Raw genomic sequence first — 26,942 nt, forward strand, 5'->3', positions numbered from 1 at the left:
AGAAAGATATTATCTTATCAGATCAAGCTAACTATAGCCTTGGAATAAACGTTAATTTGCTGGTTAACTACCTAATTTCGCGACGCGTGTCAAGCGCGCAACGCGTCGCTCAATCGAGAAGCAACGAGGAAGAAGTTAAGGGCTGTTGAGTAGACTTCTCAGAATTGAGCAATGCCACTTCTGGTTTACACTTACATTATTTTTACTACGGTCTTTTTCTTCTGTAATTCCACAGATTCCTGACGAAATTACCCCGTCCAATGGCGCCGGAGGCGGCGAGACCAAGAGGCAGACCAGCCCGTAAGAACCCCCCATGATAATACTCCTATATTTAATGCCTTTTTTTCATAGTTCATTAACATCTAATATTGTCTGATTAGATACTCCTGGGGTAACGGTGCTATCGTACACTCCTAATGGACGAAAAGTAATCACTGGTGGATCAAATTCTGCCATTCGGATCTACACAACCGCGGAAGATGGCGAGCCGAAAACCGTCGACGAGGGCGTGGATGGCCATTTGGCGATAGCTGCACTGGTATGGCCGGGAAAATATCGGATAAAATTTCGGGCGCAGGTTGCTAATCAGACACATCTAGAATGACTCCTTTGTCATGGGCGCAGAGGATGGTACCGTTTGGCAATATGGTTTGCCAGATGGCAAAATGGATAAAATGCTCGTCAGGTGCTCATTACCCGTACGGAACTTAGCAATTTCTAAAGATGGAGAATGGGTAGCGGTTGCCAGCGAGTAAGTGAACATACTTTTTCAGAGATGCCATTATGCAAGGGCTAATAGTGCTATTCCTAGTGAACTCTCAGTCAAAATCGTTAATATAGAGGATATGACGCATGTTAAATACCTTCGAGACCAAACTAAAGCTGTCAAACATGTTACATTTGATCCAAGCGGAAGATACGTCGCTGTTTCTTGTTCAGATGGGATTATCTATGTTTATTCTTTTATTGAAACCGAACCTACCCTACTCCAAAAAGTTGATGGTGTGATTCGAAGATTAGAAACCGAGGATGAAGCAACGTCTCAAGCTGTATGGCACCCGGATGGTACAGCGTTTGCGGCTGTCGAAGCTACCAAAGACATCGTTGTAGTGTCGAGCAGCGATTGGACAAAACAGAAGAAATTCTCTAACGGCCACACTGCTGATATAACGGCACTAGCATGGTCACCCAACGGTGCATTGCTTGTTAGTGCAAGCGCAGATGGTCAGATTGTCCTTTGGGAAACGAGAACCCAGAATATCCTCCGCAAATATGACTTTCCAAACGTCACTAATGTTGCATGGCATCCTGTTGCAAACGAACTCTCATTCACTACCTCTGATGGAGAGTTGTTTATTCATAAAGATTTTATTCCTTCTGAATATAAACAATTGCTTGAGAAGACCCTGGAAGTTGCACCTTTACTCTCAACGGGAATCGATGTTGGCTCGGAATTTCCGAGTAGAACCTTTGCAAATGGGTTGCGCAGGGAAAGGGGGTTAAGAAAAGACTCCCCTGACTCCCTTGATGATATTTTAGGACCTATGGACGATGAGGAAGACTTCGTGGATGACGACGATGGTGCTGGCTATGCTGAAGGTATCAACCCTTTGGGAAAGCGTAGCAATGGCCATCTAGGGGATCCGTTTGGCCATGCAAAAAAGCGAAGAACCGGCGAATTATGGCAGCCGCAAAAGCATGAGCCATTCCAACCCGGTAGCACTCCCTGGCGTGGTGGTAGAAGATATTTATGTGAGTTCTTCAAGATATAGCCATGCACGTACTGTACATGCTAATGGATACAAAAAAGGCCTAAATCTTATTGGATTTGTATGGAGCGTAGACCAAGATACTCATAATACAGTGACTGTTGAGTTTTATGATCGAGAACGTTACCGAGATTTCCATTTTACAGATCCGTTTTTATACGATAAAGCATGCATGAGTATGTCGATAATTTTCTCTCTTCACCGAATCCAAGACTAAAACATCGCAGATGACAAAGGCACGTTATTTTCCTGCCAGCCCTCTGACGGAAATCCTGCTAGTATTTTCTATCGACCTCATGAAATGTGGACAGCCAGAACAGACTGGAGGACTGACCTTCCAGAAGGCGAAAAAATCACAGGTATCATGGCATACAATTTTTTGCATTCCATCGACTGATTCATATATAGCAATTGCATTAAGCAACTCCTATATCACTGTCAGCACTTCTGCGAACTATATCCGAGTCTACACATTATTTGGGACCCCATTTCGGATCTATCGGCAAAAAAGCCAAACTGTCACCTGCGCTGCATGGCGAGATTATGTTCTTACCATTGGGAATGGCTCAGTTGGTAGTGATGGCATCGCTCAATTAACATATTCAATAGAAAATGTTAAAGAGGACCGCATTTGCCAAAACGAAGACATTGTTGCCCTCGCAGACGATACCGATCTCAGAAGCGTTTTTTTCTCTGATAAAGGAGTAGGTGCAGCTCGAAGCGCCCGTTGTTCCATAATGCTAAAACGTGCAAATAGGATCCATGCATATACGATTCGTCTGGAGTACTTCTAGTGCTTCAACATTGGCGAAAGCCCGGTCAGGCGAGGTGGGTACCTCTACTAGATACCAAGCAGCTTGATCGTGTGGCGTCCGGCAAGAAGCAAGAAACATACTGGCCGGTTGCTGTTGCAGAAAATGCTTTCCACTGCATCATTCTCAAAGGGGGAGATCAGTATCCATACTTCCCTCGCCCACTTCTCACTGAGTTCGACTTTAAAATACCGATTTCTTCCACACGCAAGGACCCAGCAAATGACGACGACGGCGATACGGAAATGGAGGCACCGAACGGTCAAGACACTAACCGTAAACTTCAAGAAACCTTGGTTAGGGTCGTCATCGAAGCCAGTCTTTTGGAAGATTGTGTAGAAGCGGAAGAAGGCAGCTCGGCGCAACTTGCAGACCAACGAAGGAAAGAGGTCGAGGTTGACAAGACCATTTTACAGCTGTTGGCAGTCGAATGTCGGGAAGGAGAAGAAAAGGGGATGAAGGCATATGAGCTGGTTACCATGTTCCGAGATCGAACAGGAAAGATGCTTGAGGCTGCTAGCAAGATTGCGCAGAGATATGAGCGAACAATTCTGGATGAGCGGATCAGGACATTAGCTGAGAGGAGGCTTCTGGGTGAAGATGACGACAATGATGATACCTTTGTATGATACTAGACTATTTCTCACAAAATATACACTTCTTTATAGCTGTTCAGACAGATCAATTGTTCTCTTTGCTGTTTGCTTGAGTCTGAGCTCCTATCGAGCGACGTCATTGGCCGTTTGCCCGCAGCACAAAACTTTCTGCTGCCTCCGACGGACGGCGTGCTTAGCATCAACTGCAGGTTTCCCTCTAACGAATCCCTATGAAGGCGAGCTATATTGCTGTTATCGATACTCATGAAGTATCCCGATTTTTGAATTCCTGTTTTCCTTAGCATTTGCCGCCATCTCCACTATGCCCAAACCTCTCTGCAGCCTATGCCCAAGACCGTCAGTGATCAATGCCCTTTACCGATGCTCTTCGTCGATAGTCCCAGCTGCTCCCTCTACTTTGCACCGAACACATGCCCAAAATTATATAATTTCGGCCCCGTTCATACCGCGGCGCTCTCTTGCTCGATTGCGACCTGAGCGCGACACAGACTCGGAGCTATGGACAACTGCCACACAGCCTACATTAATATCCCGGAGTGATTCAAGGGCAACAAGCGGAGGAAGAGAGGATGAAAATCACAAGCCCCTGGATGAGCGGATCCTTAAGCTTGGGAAGAGTGTGTGCTGATATTAACATCCTCAATCAACACGGATATCAAGCTGACTTTTATACTTTTGACTTATGTAGCTCTTCGTACCCTCACTACCCACCTACCAACTCTCCTACTTCACCCAATTCCTCAGGAAATCCTTTCGCCAAATATAAGTCTTCATCTTTTTCCATCAACCCATCCTCACCTACCCACCGTCAAGGGCCGTGTTGCCTACCGTGCGGCGCTGTGGACCGCCCCGGTGGCATGGGGCAGTGTTCCGATTGTTGGAAATGTTCGATTGCAAATTATCAGCGAACGCATGGTACGTGGAGGGGCAATGTGCGAATTTGATCGCGATGACTCCTACGGTGACGAGAAGCTGGTTGTGCGCTGGGTGACGGAAGACGGCTCTTCAAACCCATCGTCAGGATCAAAAAATAGAGTAGTGACCAAAAGTGACTTGTCATCTATGTCTAGGGGTGAATGTAAAGGTTCGGGAAGCAGTGCTGTATCATCAGCATCGTCATCGTCTAACGGGGCAAACAGGGGATTGAGTGCCTTGCTAGGCGGTGATGTGCCAATTTTCAAGCTTGGAAAAGAAGAACAATTTACAGGATTGTTTATATTTTCTTTCGACGAGGAAGGCCGTATAGCTACACATACCATTGAGCATGCAGATGAGAATTCCGGCTGGGATAGAACTGCTAAGGTCGTTACGTTGACGGATTGGCTGCTAGGAAAAGCCAAATGGGGCTCTAGAGAGCCATCGAATCCCGCACCTGCATTTGTGGTCGAAATACCACCGATGAATGCGTGTGAGAGATTAAGATTGAACAAAGCTGCACAGCTTCCTAGTGATCGGCTACCCAGTGAGTGTGCAACTTGTGATGACAAGAAATGTTGGTCAGCATGAGGCAGCCTGAACATATACTTCACTTTTGAAAGGTGTGGCGCTCATTGCTTACAGTCGCCTTCATCTCTCTGTTTAAGTTGGTCTCCTAATTTAGCTTCATGTTATCTCGAATGCGCAGGTTGTATCAGTTTGCCGATGCCTTAAGTTGTGGGAGTTTTGAACTGGCGTTTGACCAAGTGTCATTTCACTCTGTACAATACCCAATTGGGACAGCAGTTATGGGAGGCTCTATGTTGATTGTCATTTTCCCCCGCCCAAGAACTGGGTTTGAAATTCTCCTCTCAGACTTTTCTTGTTATGAAATTCAGATAAATCTGAGTTGAACAATGAGACATGTATAAATGAAGTATCCTAGTGCTCCAAATATTCAAACTGCTTTGGCAGCTTCAGAGAGACCGGGCTAGATCCATTAAAAGAAAACTTGATATTTGACCCATACGTGCGCTCGAATGCCCGGTATAGAGAACATCTCGTAGCCGCCAATTATGTTATGATTTTGGAGTGGTGGAATGGCGCATGGGACACCATTCTTACCCAGTATTTGCCGAGAAGAAGGCTTAGAGTGGACTGGCTATAGTATGATAGGATAGGGACTACAAGAAGTATTCTTTAAAGCATCGAAGATTGGTCATTTGTTAGTATGTTCTATAGTATCAAGCTTTCAGATACCTGTTACAGTAGTAATATGCAAGCTTCGAGCTTGTTTCGTTTATATTCTTAGCGGAACCGTGTTTCCTCCATATAGTAATGAAAAAATAACATAAGTCCCTTCAATTGTATGGAATTGTTTCACGGCGTTTAGCATAGTATGGGTTTATAGATAAAATAAAAGATATAAATGTAGATGCATTTCTTCAGAACAAGGCTTCGGAATTTTTTTAAGTCCAATCCTTGTGATAAATAATATACCGCCCCTTAGGAAACAGCTCGCTTCTATAATTCCATTGACCCCAGAAGCCAAAATTGAAGAGAAAAACAGTGGTATTCAAACAAGGTGTGGCAAGCCGTGAACTTACCGTGTTATGTAGTAAATGGAATACTCAATGTAATCTATGAGCCCATGATCCAAAAGAAACTTATTTGCCTGCCGCTATTTTTGATCTGGCTGGGGATTTCAAAGCACCAAAGACAATGGCGCAAACACCCATCATAGCGGCGGCACCAACATTGTAGGCAATTTCTCGTCCGCCCCACCAGAAGAGGGTGCAGAAAAGAATTGGACCTGTTGCTCTGCCTGCCTGGCCCCAGCTTCGCAAGCGGCCTAGAAACACGCCCCTCTCACCCTCTGCAGCTTCGAGACTCCCCAGACTGTTCAGCCCCGTGACTACAGTGGCGCTTGTTACAGCAAGCAGGCAACCGGCAGCGTAGAGGCCAGTCAAAGAGGAGATACGAGCTAGGAAAAAGAAAGAAAAGGTGCATGCTAAAACACCGATGCGAATGGTAAGAAGAGGTGGGAGGCGGCGAATTATGGAGCCTTGGAGTATGGAGGATAGGAGGCCCATGGCGGAGAGAAGCCGGCCGTTCAGGGCTGATGGGCTTGCTGTCGAGTGTGACGGTGATATTTGGGAATAAAGCGTTGCGGTAAGGAATGGTAGAGAGAACTCGAGGCCCGAGAAGGGTAGGAGGAATAGGAAATGTGTGATGTTGAGCAAATATGGGTTGTTGGCATACTTTTTCGCGGCAGGACTTGCTGAGGTATTGGTATTATCTTTTGATTGTTTTGTCGAGGTTTCAGGAGATATCTTTTTCTCGGTAAGGTTTGAATATCGCGGGTGTGTTTCCGGTAGATAGAAGTAGATGTAAACTGTCTCCGTCAAAATCAACAATAGCGAGCAGCCTGCTGCAACGGCAAAAGGGTTCTCCGCTACCCCCGTCACGTTAGAGAGTGCAGCTCCAATGGCAGGCCCGAAGGTGAAGGCAATGCTAAAGCACGCCCCAACCAGAGCCATGGTTCCTCCTCTCTGGCTCTCGTCGCTGATATCCGTGGCAATCGCATTCGCGATCTGTACGTTTCCTTCGCTCAAGCCACCAACAATTCTGCTCCCGAGAAACGTTCTGAAATCTGTAGCAGCAACCCATAAGGCAACACTAGCGATATTGCCCATCATGGACCAGAGAAGAGCTGTCCGGCGCCCTTTTCTATCGGATATTTTCCCAATAAACGGTGCTGCCATGGCCTGGAGAAATGAGAATAGGGACCCAAGCGCGCCTCCCAAAAGAACGACATCATATTTGGAGTCAATAGGCCTTGCAAATGAATTTTTATAGGCATTAAGATAATGGAGTATGCGGTTGAGCACCGAATTCGGCGATTGATCTCGTTGGAGGTAGAAAGTGAGCAGAGACGGGAACAGCGGCAGAATGAACGTAAAGGATATCTGTAAGTGGCCCCGATTTCAGTACAATATTGCTCAGCTGGGGGCTAGAAGTTCTTTGGACTTGCTTACCAGGTCTAACAGTAGAGAGATGAACAGGACTTTGAGAATGCGCTTCCGTTGCGCCGGAGCGACAGCAGTAGTCGCCATGGAGAGGAAAACGTCGGGGTCAATCAAGCGCACTCAAGCATTTTTGCTCCTGGAGGTGAAATTCTCAGTTGGAGCAGCAACCGGCGGGGTCTTTTTAAATGTAAGTTAACGAACTAGACAAGCGAGAGCAGTGAGAAGCTTTGGCGCATTTTAGTTGACTAGTTAGTTAGTTAACTGGTTACGGTTTCGGAGCTCTCCTGAGACTGAGACACGCCCAAACCGAACCTTGATTTGGCGGGGTTCCAGCTCCAAGTACCTCATGCCGAACCGATGGGCTATTTGCGGAGGAAACGGCTGAGCCCCTATAGTTAGCTAATAATGGCGAGAGTGTTTGCAGCGAGAGCCGTAGTTGGTGAAGGATTCGGTTCCTTCAGGATCGGAAGGGCTGTGTTCTTAGTTCTACATGTCATATTCTTCTCTCGGTTGCCTGCGGAATTATCAAATTGATATTGAACAGCCAGGTTCTCTTCGACTGCCATTGCTAAGGATAAAGGGTATTATCAAGTCTCTAGGGGTCAATCTCCATCCCCTCCGCCCCAGTCCCAAGTGCTAGCCAGGTCAATTAAATTACATGGAACAAAAAAAAGCTCGCCCCCAACCGGCAAAAGAGACAACGAACAAACGAGAAATAGGGGCCCAGGAGATAACTAGGGAAGAAACGAACAACACCGAATGCACGCTAAAACAATCATAAAGCCAATTTTTTCATTGTTGATTCCTCTGCGTTGTCTCGATTGAAAAAGAAATGGCCACTTCCCGATGATGCGAAGTCGTCAGTTACGGCGAGGGCGGAACACGAATGGTAAAAGGAGAGAGACCGTAAGGCAAAGGACTGGTGGGGCTTTAGGTGAAAGATAGGATCCTCGATTCGGCGGCAAGAAAAATAGGAGCAGAGTCAGAGCAGAGATACCGACCCGACTATCAATCTGCGATTCCGGCAGGCATCTGTGTCGTAGGGTATTCACAGTACAAGCAGCACGTCGTTGGCGATCAGTTGATGTAAAACTTGCGCGCTCTACGGCTCCTGTTACTGTGCCGGTCCAGTTTCTCCGGCCTGATGGGAGAATGACCCGCGACCACGGCCACCTCTAAACTCTCCACGGCCACGTCCACGTCCACGGAAGTCTCCACGATCTCCACGAAAGTAGCCGCCTCGTCCACGATAGCCGTCACCTCGCGGGCCACGGCCACGGAAGCCTCTGCCACGTCCGCTGTTCTGTCTGTTATGATGAAGGACGGGCTCAAAGCCGTCCACTTGCTGAACGCCCTGGGTTGAAGCAAGAGGGGCGACGGGGATATCATCGGCCCAACTGTTGGAAGACTGGAAGGGAGGGCGTGGAGCTTCTTGCGATGCTGCCAAGGCCTCTGCGATCTTGTCCGGATTCTCAACGTTAACCCATTCCTCGGTCATTTGGGAAGAGCTCATCGCTGGCTGGGTGGCCCATGCAGCCTGTGCCACAGCATTAGCAGAGTCATTCGCAACAACGGCTTGTGCTGGGACAGTCTCTGCGGGCTGGAGTGTAGAGGAGTTCATTGTTGATACCTGGGCCATTAAGGACTGATCCTGCAATTCAGTCATCCCGGCGTTCGCTAGGGTAGGGTCTGTAGCCTGGATAGCACTAGAGGTGAGAATCGATTCGGTAGACTGTTGAGCTTCTTCAGTCCATGTCTCTGCCGGGGGCTGGTAGTCCAACGATGCCTGTTTGACTCGTTCATCTAAACGTAATATTAGTATAAGGATGAGGGTTGATTATCATCGATTATTGCGTTGCTGACTTACAGGTCAATTCGATTGCGTCTCCGTCGACACTTGTAACGTTCTCTTCAGCACCCTTGATCAACTTTTCCATGGCATCAACTGCTTCATCTGTGCCTCCATACACCTGAAACAATAAACCTTCGAAAGCACGGCTGTCGGTTGAATTTTCATCTCCACTACGTCTCATAGCAGCAGCAGCACGCAAGAATTTACTGAGGATAAGCAGTTTCTCCTTGAAGTCCTTCTCTGCAGTTTGATGGGCATCAGCAGTAGCATCTTTCTTGATAGCATCCACTTGCTCTTGATGTGTCTTTTCCAGCTCTGCCTTTTGTTTTGCGAGACGTTCTTCATAGTGCGCGCCATATTGTTTGAACTGAGAGATCTGCTCCTCGATGGATGCAACGTTTTCCTGGAGGGCGGGCTTTTTTATCATTTGCGCCTTCTGGTCTGCATTGATCTTTTTGGCAGCAACCAGATCATCCAGCGATAGCCCAGGATTTTCGGCAACAATGGTATCGACCTTAGCCGTGGCGTTCTAGGGCATTCAGCGTCAGTGATGCCTCACCCCACAGCCCATTGAACACCTAATAGAACTTACCAGCTTCTTGGTTGCATTTCTCAAGCTCCTATCAGAGACCACAGTGTTAGCAGCACGCAAGAATGCAAAAAAAAAAAAAAAAAAGCTCACGAAGGTCTAGACATAGGGAAAGCGTACTTTTGAAGGTCCTTCAGATAGGAAAAATCGGAGCCAGCGCCATTGGCAGTCGACTCAGCAACAGAAGCTGACTCTGGGGCGGAAGGAGTTGGAGGCGTCGCAGGAGTTTCGGCCTTACCACGCTTCTTCTTAGAGCTCTTAGAGTCGACTGGGGAGGTGTTTCCAACTGCCGATGCAGACATGGTCGGTAAGGTGGGCGGGTCGTGTGATGCGGGACAAGAGACAAGATGCAGTCAAGGGTGGCTATAGGAGCGTGGAATAGTAATAATCGCGCTTGGGTTTGTCCAAAGCGTACAAGTGAAAAAGAAAGATATGGGTGCGGTAAGAGGTGTGTCGTGGAGACAATAATCGAGTGCGAGAAAGAAGCCGCGGGCTGTTTTGATTTTGGTGGGCGAGCCGCTCGCCTTTGTGGAGCTGTGGTGCAGCAGCAAATCCACGCGGCGGCATCCTCCAGGCCCCTTAAGCTCACCAGCGAGCGCTTCTCTTGATTTCTACGCCGGTCCATCCGGCATGTGAGGATTCCACGCGAATTCAACAGGCAGCCTGTGAGGACTGAAATCTACTATACTGCTCTAATACTACATGCGACAACCACGATTCCAATAACTCCCGCACCCAGGATTCACAGGGTATCCAGCATTGCTAAGTCACCCCCCTTGTCAATATCAACACGTTTTGGGTAGCAGTCTCGGTTATTCGCCCAGCCCGTTATCCTTTAAACTTGCGCAACGTCCCCTAAAATATTAACGCATTAGCACGGTAGCAAGGTGCTCATTGAACGAAAATGCCGACCTCTGTAACTCGTCGAATGCTTCGAGCAGAAACACCACTCTCTCCGCTTTTCTTTGACCGGATCGAAGCTTCTCGCATCAACCTGAACTCACTACAGTCAATATCGCATGCGGCGGTGAAGTGATGCGGCCCAGTCGTTCCCGGCGATGGTGTTGTACTCACTCTTGCATAAAGAGCATATAGTCTAAATATATCTGTACGGCATGATTAGCATCATAAGCCCGGAAGCTCACTGCACGATTGCCAGCTGTTAATGAGCGGGAGGTTTGCGCGAGACGCACGAGAATGTCTGCATTCTTGCTCAGGTTCATCCGCGTGTGGGCCTTGACAATTCGCTTGACAGTTGCCCGCGGGTACAGCTTAGGGGCCACCACCATGGCTTCCACCGAAATTTAGCCAATGTCTTCTGGAAAAGGGAGCCGCACCGCAGCAGTCATGGCGTGTGGCTCGCGGGTTGTCGTTGAGCTTCCCCTCTTCGCCTTGAAATGCATCGCGTCGACGCAGCTTACATAATTTATACAAACTATACAAATAAGCCAAGGTATTACTCATCCGCTTATGCATGACATCATTCTTGGTGAAATGAGAGTAAAACACGCTAGTCCGCTTCCAGAAAGGCACCGCTGGCCGCTCGTGTAACGTGAGGGTGCCGCGGCCGCTGATTGGCCCGTAGCTGCAGCGGAAGTCTCGCCGCGGCGGTCGCCCGCGCAACCCCGGCCACTCGCATCGCAGCCGCCGCAGCTTTTTCGCTCTCGACCCCGGTCTGTGTGCGCGTGAGCGGGGACAACGACAGGCCTAGGCTGGCAGTGCGGCCGATACTAATCTTCCGACAGACTCAGTCCATATATACCCTGACGCCCGCCCGCCGTCGTGATCAATTGGATCTTTTCCTAGCACTCTCACCGGCATCACCGCAGCGAGGGCTTGCGTCGCGTGCCCCTCTCTATCCGCCATAATGCGCTTCGGCAAAATCTTGAAGAGCTCCATCTATGCGCCATGGAAGGAGCATTATATCGATTATTCCACCCTTAAGAAGCTCCTGCGAGAGCATGAGCCCAAAGCCGACGGGGACGGGGCGCAGTGGACGGAGGACGATGAGGAAAATTTCGTGCAGGAGTTGGTGAACGTCCAACTTGATAAGGTCAATTCGTTCCAGGTGGAGACATACAAGCAGCTTCGGGACCGGATTTCGGCTTGCGAAACTAAACTAGAGCCCTTGACTCTGGACACGAGCGTCAGCCATCTGCAAGAAAATGAGAGGAAAGCTATCGCGCAGGAAGCTCTAAATGAGCTGGACAAGGTGACCAAGGAGCTAAGTGAACTTGAGAAGTTCAGTCGCATCAACTTCACTGGCTTCTTGAAAGCGGCAAAGAAGCATGATCGTCGCAGAGGTACCCGGTACAGAGTAAGGCCGTTACTTCAAGTGCGCCTATCCCAACTACCTTTCAACTCTGAGGACTACTCTCCGCTCCTATATCGCCTCTCCGTTATGTATTCGTTCGTTCGCCAAATTCTGGACTTCGGTTCCGAGGTCGTGAAGGAAGTCCCCACTGTGGATGTCCACATTGGCCACGATGCTTACATCTCCCATAAGTTCTGGGTTCATGTGGATAACATCATGGAAGTAAAAACGTATATCCTTCGTCGTTTACCTGTGCTTCTCTATAATCCAAATGCCTCAAAGGACCTGGACCTGGGACAATACGATCCTAGTATCACCTCCTTATATTTCGACAGCCCATCGTTCGATCTGTATAGTCAGAAAATCGAAAGATCATCGGGTGCAGGCTCCCTACGACTCCGTTGGACCGGGAAGCTAAGGGATAAGCCTGAAATCTATCTCGAAAAGAAGGTAATGGGAGAACGCGGCAACAGCCGCGAAGTCAGAATCAGCTTGAAGGCAAAGCACATCCAGTCCTTCCTAGAAGGAAATTATAAGATGGAAAAAATAATTGAAAGAATGCAGCGACGTGGACACGTGGACCAGAGCCGTATAGATGCCCTGAAGAGCGATATTGAAGAGATCCAGAGCTTCATTCGAGAGAATGAGCTTCAACCTATGATCAGAGCCAACTACACTCGGACAGCTTTTCAGATCCCAGGCGATGACCGTATCAGGGTTTCCTTAGATACGGATGTTGCCTTAATTAAAGAAGATTCATTGGATTCAGAGAATCCATGCCGCGATCCAAAAGACTGGCATCGCCATGATATTGACGATGGTGACATGGAATTTCCTTTCACTGGCATTAACCCGGCAGAAATTGCTCGCTTCCCACATGCCCTATTGGAAATCAAAGTGAGGGGTGATAGCCAGCGCAGAGCTAGTAGAGAATGGCTTGCTGACCTTATGTCCTCCCATCTGGTAAAAGAAGCTCCACGGTTCTCAAAATTCGTGCATGGAACAGCTCAGCTTTTTGAGGATCAAATTAACAGCTTCCCTTTCTGGCTTAGCGACCTTGATATCGATATTCGCAGAGACCCCGAGACAGCATTTCAGGAGGAACAGGAAAAGATTGCCAGACGTGCTGAAGACCAAATTGCTGTAGGCAGCTTCTTAGGGAACAAGACTCCGGTAATCCAGCCCCTTGTAGGATCACCTATTGGCAGGATTCTGTCTGAAGAATCTGCCGAGCGTGCAAGACCTCGTTCTCTGCAAGTTGTGGCGCCCAAACCCATTCCTGATCATATCCCAGAAGAGATCGACAATGTGCAAGAACAGCCGCAGGAGCAAGATGAACGCCCCTGGTCCAACGGTCTTCGTTTCAACCTCCCGCGGCTCTCCATGTCTCGTTATGCTCGCGCCCATAGACAGCCTCTCCCCCCTGGCGTGTATGCTCCTGATACATGGATCAAAGACTCCGGGCCAGTCCGTGTCGAAGCCAAAGTATGGCTAGCCAACCAACGAACCTTTATTAAGTGGCAGCACATCTCTGTCCTTCTCGCCGCAGTATCACTTGGTTTGTATAACGCCGCGGGCCCCAAGAACCCTATCGCCCGCACGCTAGCAATTGTGTATACGTGTTTTGCTCTTTTTGCAGGCGCATGGGGCTGGTGGATATATATGTGGCGAGCGAAGTTGATTAGGCAGCGGAGTGGGCGGAATCTCGACAACGTCGCGGGGCCGTTGGTGGTGTGCTTGGGGATGGCCGTTGCCCTGGTGTTGAATTTCTGGTTAAAGGTCGGTTCCCAGCCATTTTTTCATATTCCCTTTGTGTTTTCTCTTCCGGCCCTCCATGCCATTGCGTCAGTGCATCTGTGTCACGGAAAGCACTGCGCCTGCCAATCGCATTTTCGCCGACTCGTCGTATCAGACAGTAGTCTTCCTAGGCCTCTCATTGCAAGATCCCTATTTGTCAGCTCTTCATATATAGTGAGACTAACCATGGTCCTGATTGATAGTATGCGACTGTCTGGAACGCGAAACACCCCCATCCACCCCCGTCGACTTCCACCTCTATCGCTGCGATGAATTCGTCCAGTGTTGCGGATTCAGCACGCGAAGCCGTTTTTCAATTTGTCAACCAAGTTGGGTCGTCTTGAATCTCTCGAGATTCAAACGATGCAATTTAATCCCGTTCCCTAAACACCACACGCATCTTGTATGTACCTGTGCGCGTACAAAATAACCCCTCATTTTTCGGAGTATTTTCTTTCTCATTGGAGTTCTCGCCTTGATCTGTACCTATGTACGTAGTTATAATAAATTGTTCGAAAGGGCAGAATTTCACGGTGCGATGTAATGGAGACACGTAGTGTTCCTCCATGCTGGCGGCTCTCTCTTATTTATAGCCATCGTCGAATCGGCATCAAGTGATTACGGGCGTTTCCACCGGCAGAGTCAAAACGGGATCCCCACCTCGGGGTGATCCTCCCGCAAGACAAGAATTCGACAGCTCACCTGCAGGGGATCCACCAAGGTTCGCGGCCTTGCTGAGACAGCACGCGTTTGACAGCTCTATTGGGTAATCTTACATGTAGCAAACTTTCACACACTCCCTTGTTATTTGGAAGTCCTACTAATCTGCGTGAGTTGAAGAAGGGACAGAATGTATTTATTTCCGAAACAATCATATATCTATCCCTTATGGCGCAACAAAAAGATCCCATATAACTCCATACCAACGCCGGCCAGTCCTATGCTTAAAACGGAATGGGGATAAGGATTAATATTAGGAGAAGTGGTATTACTGTGAAGGAGGAATTAAACGCCTAAGAAATAAGACCCACAGAGGGCAGAGATGCAGACGAAAGACAAGGGCCAACAGAGGGGGGAAGAGAAGTAGAGAAGCGTCCGAACGCCTCACTGTGCTAAGGGAACCAAGGAAGAGGAGAAAGGGACGAAGTGGAGGGTATCGTTACGGAGCCATTGATTGAGGAGAGTCTACGAAGCCTAACTAAAGGAAAGCAAGGCCGCCACCAGAGGAAAGCAAGAGCGTTGGCGAGAAGCAAGGATTCTCTAGTAGTAGGTCTCGTGCTTCAGCTCATAGTTGGGCATCTCTTCAAACCAGTTGGTCTTCGCGTTATACCGGAAGACATTGAGCTCCACACCATAGGGTTTCTAAAGGGCAAACAGAGTTGAATGTCAGTGAATGGACACAGGCTTAGAAGGGTATGTTTTTTCGGACAAACGCAAAGGGGAACAAGAGGGGACTCACAGGCTCCAGGGCATAGATGGTTCCAGGGGGCACATCTAAGTCAGTCAGGATCTCCCTTTTGAGCCCGAGAAAGTAAGCAAGCAGAATCCTTGCAACAGAGCGAGGCCCAACCAGCAACACATGATCTGTCATGCGTTCAACCTCAACAATCACTGCTCGTAAACGGTTGATGACATCCAGATATCCTTCACCACCAACACCAGGATAGCGATAGTGAAGTTTCTCACGGCGACGTGCAGCATACTCTTCTGGGTACTGTGCACGGATCTGCTCATATGTCAAGCCTTCCATTTTGCCGGCATTCAGTTCATCCAACATTCTCATCTGCTTCACATCATATTGTTCTTCGTTGAAGAACTGCACAGTCTGAATTGATCGCTGCATCATAGATGACCAGACACAAAAGTTTCGAGGCGCTTCAATGCCCTGGGAAGTACTGCGTTGTGGGTTTGGAGGTGTGCTGTCTCCAGGGCGTGGCGGGAAATGACTTTTTTCAGCTTTGTTTCGCAGGTTAAGCTCCCACATACAGCGTTTCCATCCAATAAAACCTGCAAGAGCTTCAGCATAGGCTATTCCAGTATCACTCAATGGTGAGTCTCCTCCAATTTTACCAGAACGGTCATCCAAGCTTTCACCATGACGGGAAATCCAAATCTGTCGCGGGGATAGATTGAAGTTAAGCAAGTAATAAACAACCTGCGAGGAAAGAAAGCCATTCACTTCAAAAGAAACAACCTTCCGGCAGACATCAATCGTTTTGACGTATGGAAGGCTGTTTATCTCTTCATATTCACCAAGAGGCACATAGGATTTTTCATACAATTTGACGCGTTGTTTAAAATCCGCCAAAGCGACGGTAGGGTCCATACCCTTGTAGTCGGGGCCAGAGAGCTTTAGAAGCATGTTTGACTCTAATAGATTTTGGTCAAGACACTGGCTTTCGACAAATAGAATGTTCAAGTCCGGTCCAGCTCGGGCACGGATATACTGCATAATTGCCTTGCGGCGCTTCAGGGTGCTGTTAGTTGCATCAAGAATACCGACACTGCCACCCTGCTCAAGAATGTAATCAAGAAGTTCATCCAAGGTTTGAAGGGCAAGTCTTTCCCTAATCTGCAATGCGCGTTCGTTATCGGGATCGAAAAAGCCAGCAGATTGGTCCATCACTTCGTGTTCTTGGCCTTCAGTCTTTGCGGTCGCCGCTTTGTTCTCTTTATCGGTGTTTGTGGTAGCTGAGATTGTTTCAGCGGGTGTGGAAGGCAGATCAGTCATTGGGCTTGCAGATTGTAATCCCTTTCGTGGATCTTCTAGAGCCTTGCCACCCATCAGAATTCTGGCAGCCGGAATAGCTACAGTAGCTTCGACCTGGCGACGAACTTCTGGGGTTTGCGTGTAATTGGCATCATCGACAACTGAGCGAACTGAATCTCTCAGCTCATCTTCAACAGAAGCCGGCGCCTTCAAGCCTTCTTTGATCGTGTTTTCATCGGTGTCTTGGAGCGTGATGACTGGAATATCCTGAGTCTCATTATGCAGCTCCCCTACAGCGTCCTGTTTGCTAGCATTGTTGCTTTTGCTTTCATTTTGAATAATCTTGTTTGCTTCTGGTTGAGGCTCTTGTTCAGCGTCGTTTTTAAAGGCGTCTTGAGAGCTGTTTTCAGGTGCATTCTGGGAATTGTGATGATCATTTTCTTGCTCGTGTTTTGCACCGTCGGCTGGCCCGCTACTGGCAGCAACACGGCGACGCTCTCCGACATTGAAGATTCTGGTGTCGTGCTGCAGCCAGTTCAGATATCGGGAGAGCTTCTTCGTGATATAGCTCTTGCCTCTGGCAGGCAGGCCCACCATAACGATGACCAGCTTAGAGCCGACATCACGCTGAGCGATACGGCCATCGGGAGAGACCTTGGATTTGGTCAGGCCGGGGATATCAAGGGTGGTGGCACGCGGCTTGCTTGGAGTCGACGTGCCAGAGATGAAGGGATGACTGATATTCAACGCAAAGTCAGCGGCTCGTTGCTAGTCTCATTTGCAGCTGGCTCCACATGCCGCGAAACAGCCCTGCAAAGTTAAAAGTATATAGATCGGGCGAGAGAGGAGCGCCCGAGACGGACGGAGACGCAGACAGAAGACAGGGCAGGACAGCAAGAACAGACTACTCACATTTGAGGCGACGGGGGAGCGGTGGATATCGGCGTGTCGGCCAGGGCATTACCAGCACCCGCCGGCGCTGCAGCGCTGGAAAAGCCACCTGTCGCTGCGTTGGTGCCAAGAGCCCGTCCAACCACGGTTTTTGGCGGAGGCATCAAACGGTCGGGGTCTTCTTCCAGGTCACAAGAGGGTGCAGAGCTGGTGTCACTGCTGGGGCCGAAAGTGGAGTCGCTGGGGCTCTCGATGGCCGCGAGTTGGTCGTGCATTCTGGTGGTGGCATTGAAGAAGTTGGACAGAATGGCCTGCCGGGCGAGGAGCGAGTGTCGTGACATTGGCGGCGCTTGGGCACACGCACCCTGATATCAAACACGCTCAGCCCTACCATGCCGGTCAGTGAGAGGGCCCGCACGCAGCGTAACAGTGGCTGCCCTGGTGATTGGAGAGTGTGTGATTTACCTGGTTAAGCTTAATGAGAGGCTTCTCGGCGCAGAAGCTTGGTGGTTACAGAGAGTGACGCGAGATGCAGTTGTGTGCGGGTGAGTGAGAAAGAAAAAGAAACTGAGGATGGAGGACAAAAGAGAAAGAAAAGGCTGAGGGCTAAATGAGAGGAGAAGGAGGGGAAATGTGTTCTTCAAAGCACAGAAAGCAGACGCGTCTGGTTGTGTTGATGCAGCTGAATGGCCTGGTAACCGTCACTATGATGAAGCCTCCCGACCAGATCCTGATATACAATGCACCGCCTGCACACACACAAAGAGCCTACACTGCCGCTGCTTGGGCTTCCAGACCATTGTTGAAACACTGAGGAAGACGCCTTATATGTATGCTTCGCATGCTGGAAGTTCTCTCACCAGCATTCGGCCCAGCACCCTCTATATATAGCCGGATGGTCAAGGAAGCCATTGGCTTCTGGTCGTCCTGCGATCAGGCTCAGATAGCAGGGACGGACCCAAGTGAGAACTTCCGCTTGTTTTGCGCTAAGGGGGATAGAAAGCCATGGAAGATCCCATGGAAAGAAATTTCAGCTATTACCTGCTATCCATACAGATACACACAGAACGGAGTACGTACATACATACATACACAATGATATAGTGGCTTGTAAATGCATTCCGCGCCTCGACCAGAATGTTCAAAGACTCTAACCCAGATGCACCCACCCACGCACACGTAGAATGCAAGAAACAGTCAGTCACCGGGTACATAACCTGCAGCAGCTGTAGACAACCTCCTAGAACAACTCTCATCAGCTTCTCTTCGGCCGGGGGTTGGGCCGGCCAGGTAGCGAATACAGATGGACACTTAACTATGCCCGCACCCCTGGCCTAATCGTCCTGTACGCCGCGCTCCAACCTGCCGTAGCCGTCAGTGAGAATAAGAAAGCCATTCCCATACATCTCGTCTATCACTCCTCTCTAGTCAAAGCACGTAGCCGCCCCTCCCCTAATTTCGGCGTTCCTCGGGGGGTAAAAGAAAATTGCAAAGATCTCGAGCGTACTCAAGGCCTAGTCCAGCTGATCGAGACAGCCCAGTAAATCACCGATAAAAAACAGAATATCGTAAAAGTATTTGTCGATCCAAAACATTTGCCATATTGCCTCCCGGCGACGACGAGGGCATGCTTAAATTTTCAGCGTCAGCGTTAATCCCATCAGGCAGCCATACGCAGCCACACTCAGGGCAGTCAGCACGACGACGACATTGCCGCTGGTCCGAAACTTGCGTCGATTCACCCCGTCGTCGTCGACCTCCTGGAAGAACGATTTGTTGCCCTGCTGCCGGCGAAACAAGCCGACGACCATGACGGCGGCGCCATACACGGCAAACAGCGCCCCAATACTGTAGAATTCGGTGGTGAAGATCTTCAGTACGACGAGGGCAAAGGAGAACTGCGAGAGCGAGGTGCGGATGTATGCGCCCTCGAAGGTGCGCTGGGCGGCGCGGACTTCGACGATTTCTTGCTCGGTCAAGACCACGGAGCGGGCGCGGTGCAGCCGCAAGCGGTATCGTTCACCGGCTCGACGCTGGTTTGCCAGTGAAAAAAGGCCTTTTGTCAGCTTCAGTAGAGACAAGACCAGACGGGAAACTCAAACGAGAGAGTCTGGACAACGTGAATGGGGACTGTGTGCGTGTGTGGTAATAGCCTGGCGGGCCGGGGGTTGTCCAACAGGCGGTCAGGAGTAGGGCGCTCTCGTACCTCAAACATAATCGCTCAAACGAAGTTAAAAGAGCCTTAAGATGGCGTGTGTAAGCGAGCAGGGGTTGCAGACTCGAGTCTACAGGTTGATTTTCGAGAGAAATCAAGAGACACTCGGGGTATAAGAGCGAGAAGCGTTCGCCCGAATCCTTCGCGCTCTGGTCGCTGTGGTGGCTGACGGCAAACCGTCGCGGGTGCATCGGCCGTCAGCTGAGCCTGACATCATTCTGCCCGCTCCTTGTGCCTACGCTGCTAGCAATACGGTGGCGATCCTACGAGCCGGGCTTGACTGAGCCCTAGATGTGCAGAGGCGTACTCCGTGTGTGTGCATCACTCTCGCTACCGCTGTCGAGGCTCGTTGCCGGCAATGGCTCGCCCGCGTGGCCTGGCGCACGGTCGGTGTGGCGGACAACGGCTGTCCCATGGCTGCAGAATGTGGGCTGCATGCGACAATCTCCATGCACAGTGATGCGGCGTGCTGCATCTCGCTTCAATGCTCCTGATGAGTATCTTCGGTGATGGAGGAGTCAACCGCAAGAGAAACGCAGCCCTCCCAGATGAAAATCTCAAGCGCCAAACAAATCCAAGCCAACGAATTTAACTCAAGCGAAGCCACAGAGATGCAGCCGGGGTAACTAACTGATCAAAACAAAATGACATATCTTCTTTGCTTCCAGTCGCATGTACACATGTAGAGCCTCCGTTTGGCACAACCTCCAAACTTGCTAGGAACACCCTTCACCCATATATAATCCCCGAGCCGGATAATTTGGCGGCTATTTCCGAGGATGCCACCCGTGCTCCGTGGGTAGGAGCCAGGCCAGCAAGCTCTATAGGCGCTGGCGCCGAATCAGCAAGCCCAAGATTCTAAGCAGAAACTCAAACTCCGGGCTTGTCGGCCGAATTGCCTGGAGCCGACGCCCAAAGCTCCATCAAAAATGCTGGAGCTCCACGGGAGGCGTCATCGCGTGTGCCCGGATCAGACTCAACAAGGCCGTCCGAACCCCAGACTGCCCACCCCGCAAGCCGGGGGGAATCCTGCCAGGCTGTCCGCAGCCACCTCGTGCCGTCTTTTCCAGGCCACGTTCCGGATATAACCTTGCGGGAGCACGCTGCTGTGTAGCAAATATCAGTATCATCCTTGGAATAGGACTGGCCATTGGATAGTCGGTCCCGGAAAGCCATCGATTGGAACGTGGCGGAGAAAAGACACAGAAAAAGAAAGAAGAGAGAAAGCAGCAGAGTCATTATTGACTGGTGATGGCACAAAACAAATTTTTAGATTCGGCAGAGGGTGCGTAATTCTCGTTGGCTGCCGTGGCACAGATCGCGGATACTGACATCTCGCCAGTTGCGAAACACAACACTGCCGACAGCTGCTGGGTCGTCCTCTATGGCAAGGTGTACGACGTGAGTGGCTCGCCTGCAGCCCATTAATTAGTCCTTGGGACGATCCTAACAGCCTGGCATTTTAGGTGACTGACTTCGTTCCCGAACACCCTGGAGGCGCGAGCATTATTCTGAAATTAGCCGGTAAGGATGCGACCGAAGAATACGACCCGATTCACCCCAGCGGGACGTTGGAGGAGAATCTGCGGCCAGAAGCCTGCATTGGCGCCGTCGACCCCGAATCGCTGCACAAGTTGAAACCCGTCAAGGCCCAAAGACCCGCACAGGCCCGCGAAGGCCCCCCGCCGCTGTCGACGCTGCTTAACCTCGACGATATCGAGCGCGTGGCCACGCAGCAGATCAGCCGAAAGGCCTGGGGCTACTACTATTCTGCTGCCGACGATCTCATTTCCAAGTCCCTCAACACTACTGTCTATCGCTCCATACTCCTACGCCCTCGGGTTTTTGTAGACTGCGAAAAATGCGACCTCTCCACCACGGCGCTGGGCTACAAGATCGGCTCGCCCATCTATGTCTCGCCAACCGCAATGGCGCGTCTGGCCCACCCCGCCGGCGAAGCTGGCATTGCCGCCGCCTGCTCGAAATTCGGCGCGATGCAGCTCATCTCCAACAATGCCTCCATGACACCCGAGGAGATCGTCAAGAACGCGGATCCCAACCAAATTTTTGGGTGGCAGTTATATGTGCAAACGGATAAGCGCAAGAGTGAAGCCATGCTGGCACGCATCAAGAAACTCAAGCCTATCAAGTTTGTTTGTTTAACGTTGGACGCAGCGGTACCCGGGAAGCGAGAGGACGACGAGCGAACGCAGGATATTCCAAACTCTAGTGAAACGCTGGAGTTGGTCAAGGACGCTGGCGGTACACCTGCCTCTGGCGCCAGCGGTATTGGAAAGCAGCTGTTTGGTGGCACTGACCCGTCGTTAACGTGGAAGACGACACTGCCCTGGCTGGCACAGCATACCGATCTTCCCATTGTTCTCAAGGGCCTTCAGACCCATGAAGATGCATACATTGCTTCACTTCATACCCCACAAGTCAAAGGCATCATTCTCTCCAACCACGGTGGCAGAGCCTTGGATACTGCACCTCCGGCAGTGCATACACTGCTGGAGATGAGGAAGTTTTGTCCAGAAGTTTTTGATAAATTAGAAGTTTGGATTGACGGAGGAGTTAAACGTGGTACAGATGTTGTGAAGGCGCTATGTCTGGGTGCCAAGGGTGTTGGTATTGGGAGGCCCGCTCTTTTTGGCCTGGGAGCTGGTGGGGTTGCGGGCGTAGAAAGGGTCTTGCAGAGTAAGTTGGGTGCCTTGACTTGACGGCCTCAGCTAACAATTTTCTATCAAGTTCTCAACGATGAAACCGCAACTGCTATGCGTCTTCTAGGAGTGGAGAAGGTGGAGGACCTCGGCATGCAGCATGTCAGTCACGCTACTCCCGCCGCCCTGAAGTGATACTAATTAAACGTTATAGATCAATGCTCGAGCTGTTGAACAGCTTATATACGACGGCCCAGCCGGGCTCAGCGTTCTCGGAACGCTTCTCAAGGCTAAGATATGAAGTGATGGTGACTTTTGTCTATATATCAATGTTGTCGGACATATTCCCGTATATACTTTTATTGGCACATACCGTGCCCTGCATTATAAGCAGGCGGAGCCTCTTCGCCGGGCCGGCAAAAGATTTATCTAGAATACACTCAGTGCTGCTGTGTAAATAGGTTCCTAAATCTTGTCTATATCTATGTAGCTCGAGTAAGCTCAGTTCTAGAACAACTCAGTCCCTGACGCCGGCGCGGGCTCAACGCAAACCCAGGCTCAGCGCCGCGTCGCCGGCCCGTGCTTCCCAAACTCAAAGATGCGACGAAGCTTCATCGCGAAATTCCTCGCATCGCCAGTGCCAGGCTTGTTTCTGCCAGAAAGACCCTGAAGCAAAGCATCGCATCGCCCTCGTACTCCTCGGAACTTGCCGCCCCTCCCGTTGTCACCACAGCCACCACGCCGCGCATCAGACCCCACTCTCTTCCCTTGTGGAAGCCCTTCGTCCTGCTCCCCCCATCCCTCCGTAACGCCGGCCCCCCATCCTGTTTCCACCTCACCACCTCCCACGTTGCATCTGCCATTCATGGTCACCACCCAGCCTCAACCATGAATTCTCGAGCAACTTCCAACGCGATCGCAAAAAGTCCCGCGCAATCTCCTGTTCCAGAGTCTCCAGAGACGCAGACGGCCGCAGGCACGAAACGAAAGCGGGGCACAGAGCCCAAGTTCTACGCCGTTAAAGATGGATTCCACCCTGGCATATATAACACGTGGAGTGAATGCTTTGCTCAGGTAAAAGGGTACAAGGGTGCTGTTTGTGCGTCTTGCCTGTATTTCCATCGGCCCTCAAACCCATATACTGACGCAAACGATGTATGAGCAGTTCAATCATTTCCCTCCATTGCAGAAGCCAATTCCTTCCTGGCAGGCAACTCTGCACCAGTCTCAGAGAACCCAACAACGGCCCATGCCAAATATTACGGCGTACAGCGTGGAAGGCAGCCCGGCGTGTATACCGATTGGGCAGTAGCTCAAGATCAGATCAAAGGCTTCCGTGGACCCAAATACCGCAAATTCTCCACCTGGGCTGAAGCAGATGAGTTTGTCCGGCTAGGTCGAGGCCAAGATGGAGCCAGTGTGAATAAGCCCCTCCGCGGCGCGCCGGGAATGACGGCCGAGCCGCCTAAAGATGAACAAGGAAACGAACTCCCCGCAGGTCTGGGGCCATTGCCCGCTGGCGCGGAGGATGGCTTTGATCCGAACGTGTTACTAAATCCAACTACTGGGCAGCTAGTGTACAAAACAGCTAGCCAGAAAGCTGCGACGAAATTGCAGCCGAAGCAAGAAATACCCAACATGCTGAACATTTACACAGATGGTAGCGCGCTAGGCAATGGCAAGTCCGTGGCCAAAGCGGGTGTCGGAGTGTACTTCGGCCCAGGAGATGAGAGGTATTCAATTCGCATTCTTCCTCTCACTCTCTGCCGTTTCAACTAAACCGTTGTCTGCTGTATAGAAATGTTTCCGAGCCCCTGAAAGGCTCCCGCCAGACCAACCAACGAGCGGAGCTGACAGCTATATCCCGTGCCTTGGACATTGCGCCCCGTCATCGTGACGTTACCATATTTACAGACAGCAAGTATGCCATCGATTGCGTGACAGTCTGGTGTTTGAAATGGCAGCGAAATAAGTGGATGACGAAGGATAATAAACCTGTTGAAAACAAAGACCTTATCCAAGCAATTATTGCTAAAATTGAAGAACGCACACTGTTACGTGTGAAGACGCTGTTTGAGTGGGTAAAGGGACATAATAAAGATGCAGGGAATGAGGCTGCTGATCGACTAGCCGTGCGAGGGGCGAGAACCGCTCTACAAGCAATGAATGACCATCTTTCTGTGGGAGATGGAAAGGAATCAGGGGAAAACGAGGAGGAAAAAGGAGAAGAAGAAGAGGACGAATTATGATGGTGTTTCTATACTCTTTATTTTAACTTTCTCATCTGTTTTCTTTTCGTTTATTTTGTCTGAATATTTATGTTTTCAATCAGCACCTTGGTGTGTGCTTTTCCTAAATACCTCCCGAACTTCGGCTGTCTTCTCTATGCCAGTTTATTGGGCCCTCCTTTGTCTATGATGTGTGAGTGAGCATGAGATAACATTGCCTAAACCGCAATATTATCATTTGTATTTTCGTCTAATACCGAAAATCGGTCTTTCTATGTTGTATCAGATGCCATGGAGACTACTATAGTCTAATTTTGCCGCTGCTCTGGAGAGTACTGCAGAACTAACATCAGATAGCCAAAGGTATCTTTATGAATCAATAGCATCCCGTAGTACAGTGAGTTTTTTTTTTTTTTTTTTTTTTTTTTTTTGATATAACTTTCAATAAGAAGGGGAACATTCGTTAGGGTGCTTCTTCTCAAGAGGATAATACTTTAAAAAGGAAAATAGCCCAGAAATAGTGTGGAGATGATCTGTCGACATGGTTAATAATCAAGATATGGTTATTTTGTGCCTTAGTCGGAAGGAGAAAAATATAAAAGGTAGCTCGGATATGAAATGATGGGTCTGCCAGGAAAGGCTCACTGAATATCCTCTACATGCACCCAATACTGAGCGAACTGCAGCTTTTCGGTAGCTTCTAACCCTTCGATGGAGGAGTTGCTGAGTCTAGCAGAGAATAAGTATTCGTAGTCCGTAGGCATCGGCAATATGGAGCAAATGCGACCAGGCTACCAACAGTCGTTCGACTTCATTGGAGAGAAGTATTGCCGGTGTCCCCGCACAATCACAGATTGTAGCTCATATCTCTATAGCTAGCCAAATTCGTCCAAGACGATGGATGAAGAGCTCATCCAACCTCGATATTATCAATATATGTTCTTGTCTGAGTTTTACTATTGACTGTCTTCGTTCCTCTTTGCGAAGAATCTTTGCCATAGTGCCGATAGAGGGCGTGGGAGCTTCCAGCTTGATAACCCTAGCCATTGAAAAATATTGATTCTAGGATATCGAAAAGTAAAGAGGTTTAGAGGCCAATACTTGGATGTAGATGGAGGGTTTGATATCCGGCCTAATGATATTAGTCTAAGAATGATAGCGGCTTAATGAAATACTAACGAATATCTTCCAGCAGCTCTGTTGCACAAGAGTACTCTCCACGCCAGCATTTACCCATTATATTGCTCATGGGTAGTCCTGAGACATCAGGAAATGTTCCAGAGTTATATAGCTGGACTACTTCATGATCTTCTAGATCTGGATAAGGATCTTTGGAGGTAATCAAGTTATACAACACAGAGCCAAATGCAAAAAAATCGTCTTGAATAGTAAAGGAGTAGTCGTACGGGTCCTCACAGCTACCGGGGCGATATCTAGTTTTGTTTGTGATGTAGGACACCCTCTCGCCATTCAAGCAAGAGGAGGCGAAATCGGCCAAAACAATATCCAAGGAGTCAGTAACTAGAATGTTGGCAGATCGTAAGTCACAATGTATAACGCCGTTTTCGTGTAAGAAGACCAATCCTTCAACAATTTGTTCAGCCCACTGTAGATAGGGTATTTCAAAGTCAGGCCTCTTCATTTTCAGCTGATCGATGCAGCCATTCTCATAGAATTGTAGTTTCACAGTATGCACAACTGGACCTATGTACCTGGCGATTCGAGGATGCGGCCCAAGCAGCTCATAAATTTGCCGTTCAAACTTGACCTCATGTTCTGATCCAGGGAAGGGCTGCTTCATCACCGTTGTATCTGTGGCCCTCGTGACAATCGAGGTCGCGCCGAATGCAATACTCTTCATTGCTGCGGTAGTGGAGGGGATGACCGAGAGGGTGGTTGGGATTTATTTGCGGTGTGAGGAGGCTTTGATGGGAATGAGCGTTGCTTTTGATTGCCGCTGTGTTTGCTCTGTTTGCACTATTTATAGTTACGGGGCGTCCCGATTCGCGGGGCGCGACCTTAATGGCCCCGTAAGTTTCAGGCTAGTGAACTTTGTACTCCATACTAGTAACCTAACTATATAGCTACAGAGTAGTAACAGAGTAGTTGGGCACAAATGAAGAATGTATTGCGTACTTTGAAAGAAATATCCTAACAATCTGTGTGCCCATGGCATTTTCTAGTAAAGACAACGTGTACATATGGATACTATCAAGATACTCCATACAGTTGTGTATTCCATAAGTAGTGAGCCTATAAAAATAGATTCTATTGGGTGTTGTTGCGAGTTTCTAACTTAAAGCCGCTTCGACACTAGATTTAACTATTCGGTCGACTGATTTTCATGCTCCAATCGGTGCCATCCACGCTGTTTGATATAAACCCCCCGCCCTCAATATCACCTTAGCATCGATAAACTCGCGCAAGTGTAATTGTTAATAGTACCCCAATCTGACACACTCTGGGCACCGAATAACCGATCCTCCTATTTTACTGGAACTGCCAAACACCATGCTGTCTGACTGTGTTGCTTGAGCACACATA

At 49.4% G+C, this 26,942-nt stretch overlaps 10 protein-coding genes across 10 annotated transcripts; 5 read left to right on the plus strand and 5 right to left on the minus strand.

Moving 5' to 3' along the window:
* Nucleotides 1-260: 260 nt before the first annotated feature.
* mcl1 (DNA polymerase alpha accessory factor Mcl1) lies at nucleotides 261-3,210 on the plus strand (the record flags this gene model as incomplete). Its single annotated transcript, XM_049249416.1, has 8 exons — nucleotides 261-300; nucleotides 381-538; nucleotides 600-751; nucleotides 812-1,752; nucleotides 1,811-1,945; nucleotides 1,997-2,128; nucleotides 2,178-2,473; nucleotides 2,527-3,210. 8 exons carry the CDS (start codon nucleotides 261-263, stop codon nucleotides 3,208-3,210), a joined length of 2,538 nt encoding a protein of 845 aa, XP_049111610.1.
* A 289-nt stretch (nucleotides 3,211-3,499) lies between these two features.
* Nucleotides 3,500-4,704, plus strand: LOZ57_000310 (uncharacterized protein; the record flags this gene model as incomplete). The annotated part of the gene is made up of 2 exons (XM_049249417.1): nucleotides 3,500-3,815; nucleotides 3,887-4,704. The coding sequence occupies 2 exons, from the start codon at nucleotides 3,500-3,502 to the stop codon at nucleotides 4,702-4,704; spliced, it is 1,134 nt and encodes a 377-aa protein (XP_049111611.1).
* Nucleotides 4,705-5,780: 1,076 nt separating this feature from the next.
* On the minus strand, nucleotides 5,781-7,229 carry LOZ57_000311 (uncharacterized protein; the record flags this gene model as incomplete). Its single annotated transcript, XM_049249418.1, has 2 exons — nucleotides 5,781-7,082; nucleotides 7,152-7,229. 2 exons carry the CDS (start codon nucleotides 7,227-7,229, stop codon nucleotides 5,781-5,783), a joined length of 1,380 nt encoding a protein of 459 aa, XP_049111612.1.
* A 1,027-nt stretch (nucleotides 7,230-8,256) lies between these two features.
* On the minus strand, nucleotides 8,257-9,885 carry LOZ57_000312 (uncharacterized protein; the record flags this gene model as incomplete). Its single annotated transcript, XM_049249419.1, has 4 exons — nucleotides 8,257-8,945; nucleotides 9,010-9,523; nucleotides 9,587-9,614; nucleotides 9,677-9,885. 4 exons carry the CDS (start codon nucleotides 9,883-9,885, stop codon nucleotides 8,257-8,259), a joined length of 1,440 nt encoding a protein of 479 aa, XP_049111613.1.
* Nucleotides 9,886-11,450: 1,565 nt separating this feature from the next.
* Nucleotides 11,451-14,038, plus strand: VTC2 (Phosphate metabolism transcription protein; the record flags this gene model as incomplete). The annotated part of the gene is made up of 2 exons (XM_049249420.1): nucleotides 11,451-13,676; nucleotides 13,898-14,038. 2 exons carry the CDS (start codon nucleotides 11,451-11,453, stop codon nucleotides 14,036-14,038), a joined length of 2,367 nt encoding a protein of 788 aa, XP_049111614.1.
* A 916-nt stretch (nucleotides 14,039-14,954) lies between these two features.
* Nucleotides 14,955-17,636, minus strand: PFK26 (6-phosphofructo-2-kinase; the record flags this gene model as incomplete). Its single annotated transcript, XM_049249421.1, has 3 exons — nucleotides 14,955-15,056; nucleotides 15,154-17,140; nucleotides 17,317-17,636. 3 exons carry the CDS (start codon nucleotides 17,634-17,636, stop codon nucleotides 14,955-14,957), a joined length of 2,409 nt encoding a protein of 802 aa, XP_049111615.1.
* Nucleotides 17,637-18,926: 1,290 nt separating this feature from the next.
* LOZ57_000315 (uncharacterized protein) lies at nucleotides 18,927-19,510 on the minus strand (the record flags this gene model as incomplete). The annotated part of the gene is made up of 2 exons (XM_049249422.1): nucleotides 18,927-19,328; nucleotides 19,502-19,510. The coding sequence occupies 2 exons, from the start codon at nucleotides 19,508-19,510 to the stop codon at nucleotides 18,927-18,929; spliced, it is 411 nt and encodes a 136-aa protein (XP_049111616.1).
* A 1,251-nt stretch (nucleotides 19,511-20,761) lies between these two features.
* On the plus strand, nucleotides 20,762-22,471 carry LOZ57_000316 (uncharacterized protein; the record flags this gene model as incomplete). The annotated part of the gene is made up of 5 exons (XM_049249423.1): nucleotides 20,762-20,795; nucleotides 20,853-20,911; nucleotides 20,977-22,207; nucleotides 22,259-22,332; nucleotides 22,385-22,471. The coding sequence occupies 5 exons, from the start codon at nucleotides 20,762-20,764 to the stop codon at nucleotides 22,469-22,471; spliced, it is 1,485 nt and encodes a 494-aa protein (XP_049111617.1).
* Nucleotides 22,472-23,058: 587 nt separating this feature from the next.
* Nucleotides 23,059-24,419, plus strand: LOZ57_000317 (uncharacterized protein; the record flags this gene model as incomplete). Its single annotated transcript, XM_049249424.1, has 3 exons — nucleotides 23,059-23,269; nucleotides 23,336-23,903; nucleotides 23,969-24,419. 3 exons carry the CDS (start codon nucleotides 23,059-23,061, stop codon nucleotides 24,417-24,419), a joined length of 1,230 nt encoding a protein of 409 aa, XP_049111618.1.
* Nucleotides 24,420-25,572: 1,153 nt separating this feature from the next.
* LOZ57_000318 (uncharacterized protein) lies at nucleotides 25,573-26,259 on the minus strand (the record flags this gene model as incomplete). Its single annotated transcript, XM_049249425.1, has 1 exon — nucleotides 25,573-26,259. The coding sequence occupies one exon, from the start codon at nucleotides 26,257-26,259 to the stop codon at nucleotides 25,573-25,575; it is 687 nt and encodes a 228-aa protein (XP_049111619.1).
* Nucleotides 26,260-26,942: the final 683 nt, after the last annotated feature.

Source organism: Ophidiomyces ophidiicola, assembly GCF_022830035.1.
Source record: "Ophidiomyces ophidiicola strain CBS 122913 chromosome Unknown scaffold_1, whole genome shotgun sequence".
NCBI classification, from domain to species: Eukaryota; Fungi; Ascomycota; class Eurotiomycetes; order Onygenales; family Onygenaceae; genus Ophidiomyces; species Ophidiomyces ophidiicola.